The following is an 11202-nucleotide window of genomic DNA, read 5'->3' on the forward strand; positions in this document are numbered from 1 at the left end:
ATTACTGTACATTAAAGTTGTCCTGAGATATGTTTATAAAGCCCACAACACGACTTTTGTGTGTGCAAATAAATGGCTTACCTTTGAGGACAAAGTCGAATCATCAAATCCTAATTTAGAAATTGTTGATAAATTGTATCAATCAAGTTGAAGTTTAAATAGTCCAGTAACACTATGAATACAGGGTTATACAGGTAAACATTATTTCCGGCATGCGACATGGTGTGTTAATCACATTACGTTGCTAAAAACATTGAGGTATTATAAAATGCAGTATTACAAACATGCAAGTACGATAAATACATCTATAATGTGCGGTACATGTATTGATTGACAACCGAGACGTGATTGTACAGACAATGATTCGGCAACATCAGTTAAGCACACCTTTCAACAATACAAATAAGTGAAAAGTTGCAAATTAGTTGTAACTATGTAAATCAAGACAGCTTAGAAAAGGCTCCCGTCTGTTAATTAAAGTTCGAGTTACTAAATATGGACGCTTAACTGTTATTAAGAGTTCGATTAACAATTTTGGCCTGGTTTCGCAAAAGCGGGCGTGGTTTCTGTAACACTGGCCACCATTTTGGTAACTCGATGTTCGTAACTCGAACAAATCACCATCTCCCACATTGACATGTTCATCTGTTGAGTGTATTAAAATAGGTTTTTGTTTGGCTAGTTTTTGTTATATGAAATATCAGGCTGGGTCAACACTGGACCCCATTTTTTCACGGCGCTCATAGGTTAGACCATGTACCTACTGGGCAACACCACCACACGAGTGGCCCGAAAATACAGCTTGAATTTTTAAAATGATGCCCGGGTTCTTATATTTGTAATGATTACGATTGCAGTGCAGTTTACCGGTGACACGTATCGCTATTTGCGGACTGCACGCCATGTTCTGACTAGTTTTCCCCATTAAAACTATGAATACCATGGTTCTGCGGAACGCTGTGAATTACAACGTTGTCACAACGTTCTTCCTCAAATAATTCACCCGGTGAAATGTTCACGCGAGAGTGATGTTGTATATATATTGCTGTGTCAAATGCTCTGCCCATCATGTTTGGTGTAGTGTAACAGTGGAGTTTCGTGAATCCACACCTACCATTGGTTATCTGTGCCCTCAAAAATCAACGTCATGGCAACCAGACAACGGTTCATTTTCTGCGTCTAGTTCATGGCGGTACTGAGCATCATGCTGTACACACACAATCCATTTTACGGGGACCAGGGATTTGAGCTATACAAATTTTATATTTAATTCAAAGCCATTCGTCAGTTACAGCATTATCTAGCTGATCTAATTTTCGAATATCTATTTTCATTCCATTAAGAAAAACGTGGAGGTGAATGACAATGAAAATTAGGTACACTCTAAATTTTCCCACATCACCAATGAATAAATGATACAACAATTGTACGTAAATTTGTATTTTTAGACAATAATTACGAGACTATTTGATATACTCGCCCGTCATTTCTCGACGTCGTTGACAATGCAATAACAATGTCACTCGCACTGTGTACATTTATCGCTTGATCTAGAGCCATTTTACCCATAGGTCTAGTACTATTATAGATTAGTGCTACTCACACTATGCTCATTTCAAAATACTATCATATATGAACGGGCGGTGGTCGTCGCGCCGCATCCTGCTCAATATGGGACTCATAGTGACGTACACAACGCAATGTATAGTACATTGTTTATTTTCATAAAATTCGAACACGCGCTGCGCGACGACCGCCGCCCTTTAACAAGGTGTCTTCATGGTGATGGTAAGTCTGGATTTACCAAAATTACCAGGTTATTCTGTTAAATGGTAAAACTATGACAGTGGATTTTGCTGAGCTTGACTTTTACGGAGATGGCAGAGGTTATTATTGGAGAAGAACTGACTGAAGAAGAAGCAGTTAAATTAATTGCTAGTATTAAGAACACTATGAGCGATATGGGTCCAACCAACCCGACTTTAAATGTGGAATAGAAAAACAAATAAGAAGGGAAAGTATGCCTAAGGTGATGACAAATTAGAAGAATTTACTCAAATGAAACACTAAAATAGTGGTTTAACATCTGTGCATTGTACTTTCAAATTGTTGAAATCTTTATATGACAATCGATTTTCGATATCAGATAGTCACTTCTACCTTTATAAATAAGCATATGTATCAATAAAGTTATATACGCAGTTTAATTATCTATTATAGGTTCAATTGTAGCAATAGACAATTCACAAGAAATTATGTCTAGGACCTAACTATTTCCATTTCCATTACCATTCCCAAATCCATGGTTGCCATTTTCACTACCAGGAATCATTCTATTAAGGGCATCAAAATTGGCGCTTATGCGAGTGTAAACATCTGGAACGTCTTGTGCACAGGCAGAGTCAGCCAAGCTAGTAATACCATGGACTTCCCACTTACCATCAGTCTGGCAAATCAAGGGTCCTCCTATATCACCCTGGAAAATAAATCAGAACGTTTTTAAGTATTGAACAAGTTATTTTAACAACAACAACAACAACAACAACAACAACAACAACAACAACAACAACAAAATAATAATAATAATTAATAATAATAATAATAATAATAGTAACATAGTAATAGTCAAATTGCTAGGTACACCATATGTTATTTTCAGTATCTAAATCTTGTAAATCTGGTTCCTTGGTAAGAATATTTCGAAATAATTTATAACTAAAGTTTTAATTGTAAAGCTTACAGTGCATACTGCCGGTATTTGGTTGACTGCATCACCCTGGAAAATAAATCAAAACGTTTTGAAGTATTGAACATCGCATTTTAACATAGTAACATTCAAATTGCCAGGTACACTAGATGATATTTTCAGTATCTAAATCTTGTAAATCTGGCTCCTTGGTAAGAATATTTAGAAATAAGTGATTACTAAAGTTTTAATTGTAAAACTCACTGGGCATACTGCCGGTATTTGGTTGACTGCACAGATCATGTTGTCAGTAATATCATCTTCCAGGTCCTGAGCACACTGAGTGTTGTTTAAAATGGCCACATTTGCTATCTGGGGATATTGCAGGTTATCTAACATCAGAGTGAAATATATGGGTAAGAATATATGTAACAAAATAAACTGTTAATTGAAAACTCAATTCATAATGAATTTTACTGGACAACATTGAGCGTGACAAAAACTTACCACCTGCTTGTGTTCCCCAGCCTATGATTTGACACATCTCTCCATTCCATATCGTCCTCTTGCCTAAGTCTATAGGTAATATACGAGGGTTGTTGGTATCTGCTGCGTTTGCTAACTTCAGTACGGCATAATCACTAAACAATGAGTCGGAGACATCAAGGAAGCGAACAGTTATTGTACTCACGGCATACAACACTCCGTCAGAATTATCGAAACGATCATGTTTACCAAGGTACACTTCGTAGACCGCTGGTTCTGCCCTAAAATATAATATTTTGTTAGCATAGTATACTGTCATGAATTTGTTTTTGCGTATCTGTTGACCGACTTAATTAGTTGATTATTAGCTGAATTGCTGTGTTATGTCTGTCATCGTTCAGGCTTAATTGAAGTTTTGGACGGAACTTGGCTCAGTGGTTTGGAACTAATTACAAGATACCGTCGCTATTCTGACATCCGTAGTTATTAATGTAGTGAACGATTAATCAAAAGATATGACGTATTCAGTACTTAGTGTGATTGGCTTTATGATTGAAAGTTACGCCCTAGAGTCTTTTTACTGCTTTGTAATTGGTTAGAGTTTTGAAAATGAATAAAGAGAGTTTGAGTTGGTCTTGGCGAATACTCCACGATAGACGCGGTAGAGAGAGAGGGCAGTCCTGGGCAGTCGAGAGTCCAGTCCAGGGGCGAGCCTTGAGGCAGTCCTGCAGTCGAGAGTCTAAGAGAGTCTTGGGGCGAGCCTTGATGCAGTCCAGTCTTGGGCGAGTCTTGGTTCAGTCTTGTGAGAGTCTTGGGGACACTTTTCCCCAGGGCGCTGTGTCTTATAGAGTGCTCGATTGACCGACTAAGACGAGAGCTGAAACGTATTTCGTTGTGTGTGTCTTATTTGACTGTAAAGTATAAGTGACTTTCCCGATCCCGTACCTCAAGGGGACGAGATAGAGAGACGAGACGAGTTCCCCCCCTGACAAGTGTGGAGAACCCGAGAGAAAGAGATTCCCCCCTGATACGTGGTGGAGAATCCGGGCAGGTGTTTAACACACATTGACATCCTGTGAAGAGAAGTGAAATGGCGAAGGTGTGTCTTTCTTGCGAACCGAACTAACTGGCTCGATGGCAGAGACGAAACCGCGCTCGACGACTAACACCGTTAACAGTATGGCACCGATGAACGACGCTGAAGAGATGAAGACCTCTGAACCCCTTATGAAGGATGAGTACCGGATAGGACTGTATAATTAAGAATTGAGCGACATTAAAGACAAGAAGAAGATGAAAGAACAACCCAGAATAACGCGACAAGAGAAGAGACGCTTATAGACTTTAACTTTAGCTATCTTTGTAGTGCTTAGAGAACCGCTCGTTGGACACTGAAACTGACACTGTGTAACTCAAGATGTTGAACTCTCTTTTTCAGAACCCTAACCCTATTGCTTAGTAATGTAATGTATTGTTTGCTTTTTCTATCTTTTTTCTTACCGTTTTTTTGTGATGTCGAATTGTATGTATGTAAGCGCCCAGATCTTTGTTTTGAAATGATATTTAGTGACGTTCGAGGTTCTTTATAATGATTTAAGCGCGTTTCAGTGGACAAGTATTTGCAACACAGTGTTTTGAGTTGTGTGATGTTTTATGGAGTTTTAATGAGTTTATGAGTACGTATTATGATGGGGAGAGTGATGCCCCCACGTGTTTTTTTTAAGAGTTTTGAGATTTGTCGAGTACAGAGATACCGACGTTTTAAGAGTTGTTTTTGTTTACGTGTTGTTTTCCGGAATACTTCTGACGCTTTTTTGAGTTGATAGCACCTTTGTAACGTTTTTTTAATGTCTTTTTGGGATGAGAGTTTGGTGCGCTTATATACGTATTGTTTGATAACGCAAGCTTTTGTTCATGATTGACAGGTTTATATGTAACATAGTAGTTTCTATCGTTTTAGTCTTTTCCCGTCTTTTTGCCAGAGGAGTAATGTGTTATGAAAGCGACATTTGTCTTTGCATTCTGTTTCCACGCCGTATGACTTTTGTTTAGATTAACGACTTGTAAGTTCAGTTGAAGTTTATAAGCGTATATGACAGGAGTTTGATTGATAGCTTTGTATTCATTGTTTATTAGTTACCGCTTTGCAATGCTTTAACCGAGAGACGCATCCCTGGTAATCACGTGATCATGCTGTCGACTGCAGCGATTGGCTGATCGCATGGTTACACCGCCACGCCTTAGTTTTTTTGACCTTTTGATATAGAGTTTGTAACCTTAGTAACGGAGACAGTGCAGCGAAGGGTTTCCCTCGGCGACCTGTTTGAGAAAAGTGAGTCGATTGGTAGCCTTTCCCTTGTTTTTGATTTATAACCATTGATATTTGAGACTTTATAACCATTGTATTTAGACTTTATAATCATTGTACTTAATTAGTGTGTTTTACTCTTTTGATTTATTCCTTTTATTATTATTGTATTTAATCCGTATGACGATGAGTGGCTGACGGTATCTTTGATTTGTGAACGTGCAATGCCGAGAGGCATATCTCAGTTTGGGTGAAGGGATGTGTCATGAATTTGTTTTTGCGTATCTGTTGACCGACTTAATTAGTTGATTATTAGCTGAATTGCTGTGTTATGTTTGTCATCGTTCAGGCTTAATTGAAGTTTTGGACGGAACTTGGCTCAGTGGTTTGGAACTAATTACAAGATACCGTCGCTATTCTGACATCCGTAGTTATTAATGTAGTGAACGATTAATCAAAAGATATGACGTATTCAGTACTTAGTGTGATTGGCTTTATGATTGAAAGTTACGCCCTAGAGTCTTTTTACTGCTTTGTATTTGGTTAGAGTTTTGAAAATGAATAAAGAGAGTTTGAGTTGGTCTTGGCGAATACTCCACGATAGACGCGGTAGAGAGAGAGGGCAGTCCTGGGCAGTCGAGAGTCCAGTCCAGTCCAGGGGCGAGCCTTGAGGCAGTCCTGCAGTCGAGAGTCTAAGAGAGTCTTGGGGCGAGCCTTGACGCAGTCCAGTCTTGGGCGAGTCTTGGTTCAGTCTTGTGAGAGTCTTGGGGACACTTTTCCCCAGGGCGCTGTGTCTTATAGAGTGCTCGATTGACCGACTAAGACGAGAGCTGAAACGTATTTCGTTGTGTGTGTCTTATTTGACTGTAAAGTATAAGTGACTTTCCCGATCCCGTACCTCAAGGGGACGAGATAGAGAGGCGAGACGGGTTCCCCCCCTGACAAGTGTGGAGAACCCGAGAGAAAGAGATTCCCCCCTGATAATACCACGATATCTTGCACAAAAGCACAGCACATACAAATGATTTATTAATATTTCTAAGTAGGCAGATTTGTAGTATAATTTGTAATGTTCCCTCGTTCAACATAATATGATGGGTTAATTATCGTGTTATTAAACCTCACGCCAGGTACCAGGGATCTTACGTTCGCCACCTTTTCGACTGAACAAAGACACACACAGATCTGGAATACGTGTCAACTTCTCGACTTAGTCGCCCGTCGAGAACTCTCCAGACAGAATGCCTCGGGGAAAAGTCCCCCAAGACTCACTCAAGACTCTTCTCAAGACTGAATCCTGCCTCGTGGTGAGCTCGCCAAGACAGACCAAGACCAGCTTTATTCACTTATCGAACCTTAACCAATTACAGGGGAGTTTAAAAGCTTAAAGGGGAGCAGAGGTATGGCTTTTGACACTCTGTACATGAAATTTGAGATCTATGAATGAATTCTGTTGATAAAAACAACTTATATGTGCTGCGAAGTGCCCTAAATATCGGGTATAAAACGGGCTGTGAAGCAGACGACAAACGCCCGCTTTGCCTGGCGTCATTTCGCCTCTAGAGGGCCAGTCAAATGATGTCATCATTGAACAGTGATAATTGAACCCATTCATGCTAGTACGTCAATCCCATAGAAAAGAAATACCTTGTTAACTGACTACTTAAAAGTTGAAACATGGCGAGGTGTTGTGTTATGAATGCCATAACGATTCATGTTATGTTTCTCGAAACCCCAAATAAAAATTCACGTTGTTGGTTGAAATCTGCAGAAGAACTAACCTGAACGTGTAGACACTACAGCGTTCTGGCTATAGTAAACAGTGAGTGAATAAATATTGTACGAGTTAAAACTAAATGAGAAATATGCTAATATCACTTGAACCACAGTACTCATTTTGCCCAACTTCCCACTTTTTAAACGATCGCTTAATTTCCGACCTCACTGTATTTCCTTGCCGGAAAACGACCACATTTTTACCGTTTTTTGTTTTCTCTCGCTCGCTCATTGAAAACACCGACCGCTCGCCCAAACACTGGTCACCGGCACAGGAGTAGTCAAAATGTTTGGGGATATACAACGAGTGTTAACTATTATAAATTCTGAACGGCTCTTCAAATCTATACCACTCTGTATCGTTCGCGAACAATTTCATCTGTGTCCAATACTAGAGCCGGTACAATATTGTAAACAAATGCCATGATATCTCAGTCATATCACTATTGTATACACTACTTTTTTTATTCTGGTTTGCACAAACGTTGAATAGCCGTCAAAAATTCAAATATATTTAGTTTTTAACTACTAGTATCTATAATTATATGCACGCAATTTGACCCTTTGACCTAGATTTGATTGGGATGGAATATTTTATTTGAAACAATATTATGACGTTACTTACTGCCCCAAAATGTTTCAACACAATTGCGGTATGACTGTCCGATTTACAAGTACATCGGGTAATATATTAATAACCATTCCGCCAATCGCTAGCTTAGGAGAGAGTAGGAAATCAAACAGCCGCAGGTCACCCGCCTTTTATGCATAGATTTCATGACGCCGTCTGACCGCGGTCGGGAACGAAAGGCTCGCACAGCAATTCACACTTATTGTCAAGACAATGATTATATTGCCACAAAGTTAAATAAAATTGGCTGCATCAAAAGCTTGGAAACTAGTAGTTATAATATTTTGCAAAAGACTGAGTGATCAACGACATCATTAATGGACGCACTTGAACTTTAAGTACTTCATTGCATAACTTACTGCGCAGCGATGCTGAAATCTAGTGTGTGTTGACCAAAGTTTGACCCCAAGTCACGCACTGAACAGGCGCGTTACCTTAGCAATCTTTTTCTTTCATGCTCCGCGCGTCGATCTTGTAAAATTGTTATTAGTTCTGACGGTGCTGTACGCAAACTTGTATATTTTGAGGTCGTTTACTTAGTGCGCTGCTTTTCTAATCAAATTTGTTTACAATGTTGTACCGGCTCTAAAAATTTCAACATTGTAATATATCGCTTTCATAATAATTACGCAAAGTCAGTTATTTAATATTGGACACAGGTGAAGTTTCGTCCGCAAACGATGCAATGTGGTATAGATTTGAATTTAATAATAGTTAGTACCCGTTGTATTCCAAACTGTATCACTCAAAACCACTATTTCGATCACTCCTGTGCCAGTGACCAGTGTTTAGGCGACCGGTCGGTGTTTTCAATGAGTCGGTGAGAGAAAAATTACGATAATAATGCGGTCGTTTTCATGTCGGAAAATACAGTGCGGTCGGAAATTAAGCGATAAGCGGTCGATTAAAATTGGGAAGTTGGGCGAAATGATTACTGTAGTTCAAGTGATATTAGCGTATTTCTAATTTAGTTTTTAACTCAAACAATATTTATTTACTCACTGTTTACTATAGCTAGAGCGCTGTACGTGTCTTCATTTTCAGGTTAGTTCTTCTGCCGATTTCTCGCAACCAACAACGTGATTTTTTATTTGGGATTTCGAGAAACTTAACATGAATCGTTATGGCATTCATAACACAAAACCTCGCCACAAAACCTCGCCACGTTACAACTTTTAAGTAGTCAGTTAACAAGGTATTTCATAGTAGCATTTCTATGGGATTGACGTACTAGCATGAATGGGTTCAATTATCAGTGTTCACTGATGACGTCATTTGACTGGTCCTCTAGAGGCGAAATGACGCCAGGCAAAGCGGGCGTTTGTCGTCTGCTTCACAGCCCGTTTTATACCCGATATTTAGGGCATTTCGCAGCACGTACAAGTTGTTTTTATCGACATAATTCATTCATAGATCTCAAATTTCATGTACAGAGTGTCAAAAGCCACACCTCTGCTCCCCTTTAAGGCGTAGCCTCCAAACATTCTACTCATATGTAGCCAATCACACGAAGTACTTAACACGCCATAACATGTTGATTAATGCTCCCTATATTAAAAGACTACACATACCAAACTGTCAGATTTAGTAGTCGGGTTAGCGACGTTTATATCGTAATTGGTTCCATTCGCTGACTCAAGTTCCGTCCAGGACCTTGTATAAACTTAAATGGTGACAGGTTATAGGAATGTGTTGAATGATATAAACCAGCTATCAAGTCATATCAGTGACCGATCTTAGACACATAAATCATCACAATAACATGGTGCTCACCGTATGCTCACACTAAGGAAGGCTGAATGCAAAGAAATAAAAATGAATAAATTCATAGTGACAGTAATGTACTTACATAGCACATTGTGCTGCAGTCAGTACATATTTTTTGTGAACAAGAATTCCGCCACAAATGTGCTCCGTATCACCTTGCGTGTAATTTACTATTGCCATCCACGGGTGCAAACACGACTCAACAACTCCGCCTTTTACATTACTTGTTATATTCTCCAATAACGGTTCTATAGACAATACAAAAGCCAAAATATTGATATTTTTGACATCTGTGTAGTTGTTTATATATAAAGGCACTGTGTGTTGTCACATATTCCGTACATAGTTTTAATAACTATAATGTCGTTATGCATTGCGGTATATGTGGGTAATGACTTCCTCAATTTAATATGCTTTGCGGATCCTATTCAATCAAAGAAGACCTATATATTGTTTCTTGTATTTTTACCATAAGTAATGCATATTTGTGTTACTAACCCTATTATACTAGCAAAGCAAAACACGCTTGAAAATGATGAAATCGCATTTTCGATGTACATTTGATCTGCGAGTGGTCTACATCATTGCTTAAAAATTCCAAATGACCAATGTAACAGTTTTCCATAACCCAAGAGTTTAAATGTGTTACATACGTGTAATGTTTATTCAATATAAAATAAGAAAACGTGCATTTAAAAACAATATACTTGCCCATTTCTCGTATTTCACGATTCTATGGAAAATAAATAAATAAATCATTTAATTACATTATACCAAATCATAACGTGAATATGTAACATGTCAATGTAGTAGAGAGGTCAAAGTTCAACCAAACGTTAATTTACTAAATTGCTTCCTACACAATAATTAGTAAAATAATATCAGTATTAATGTAATCAACAGTCTATTAATTTTTGTCTTGTTTCTTGTATTCTGCCAGTGTGCACTTGCTTTAATGTAGTTATTTATGTATGTGTTTATTCTGTACCAAAACCTACTGGGCTGCAAGTACAGAATACCAAAAATTGAAAAATGTGGGCGCTAGATTTCAGTTTCATGAATCAGTCACGGTACCTCTTTTAATTGAAATTCTTTGCATTTAAACCTGCGAAGATTTCTCGGATTTCTGCAGATATAATGAGACGACAGGATTGTGAAGAACCATGGTGAATTGAAGAATATGAATTTATATACTCAGATCACAGTTCACTATAAATAGGCCATATCAGAGGGAAATGTATCTTCAACACAGGTCAGGTTGCACAACATACAATTTCTATTTTACATGTTTCAGTGCTTTGTCTGTACACTGATTAAATAAGAACGCCATGTCCGAGTCTTTATATCATTCACTGTGTTTATTTGTCTGTACACTTTCAACTCGACGACTAACAGCAACATGCACATGTACATTAGCTACTAATAAATATTCATGCGACGAAGTCATAGTTCAGTTACAATAGAACACCGTGTCACATAATTTAAACAAAACGAGAACATAACTTGTTTTAACCCTTCGACCCGATTCGAAGGTAAACGGGAATACTA

General features: G+C 38.4%; 1 protein-coding gene across 1 annotated transcript; it reads right to left on the bottom strand.

The window, feature by feature from the left end:
• Positions 1 to 2074: 2074 nt before the first annotated feature.
• Positions 2075 to 3252, bottom strand: LOC102805473 (chymotrypsinogen B-like). The gene is made up of 4 exons (XM_078010974.2): positions 3194 to 3252; positions 2951 to 3078; positions 2741 to 2776; positions 2075 to 2476 (listed from the first exon to the last, which is right to left on the bottom strand). The coding sequence occupies exons 1-4, from the start codon at positions 3228 to 3230 to the stop codon at positions 2267 to 2269; spliced, it is 411 nt and encodes a 136-aa protein (XP_077867100.2). The 5' UTR covers positions 3231 to 3252; the 3' UTR covers positions 2075 to 2266.
• Positions 3253 to 11202: the final 7950 nt, after the last annotated feature.

This window comes from Saccoglossus kowalevskii, chromosome 13 (genome assembly GCF_978046115.1).
Source record: "Saccoglossus kowalevskii chromosome 13, keSacKowa6.1, whole genome shotgun sequence".
Taxonomy (NCBI): domain Eukaryota; kingdom Metazoa; phylum Hemichordata; class Enteropneusta; family Harrimaniidae; genus Saccoglossus; species Saccoglossus kowalevskii.

Excerpts from the sequence above, each read along its gene's own strand:
- LOC102805473 (XM_078010974.2), bottom strand. The coding sequence starts at position 3,230 with ATGTGTCAAATCATAGGCTGGGGAACACAAGCAGGTG. Across the intron at positions 2,777-2,950 it reads AAATACCGGCAGTATGCCCA|GGTGATGCAGTCAACCAAAT; the intron begins GTGAGTTTTACA and ends TTTATTTTCCAG. Across the intron at positions 2,477-2,740 it reads AAATACCGGCAGTATGCACT|GGTGATATAGGAGGACCCTT; the intron begins GTAAGCTTTACA and ends TTTATTTTCCAG.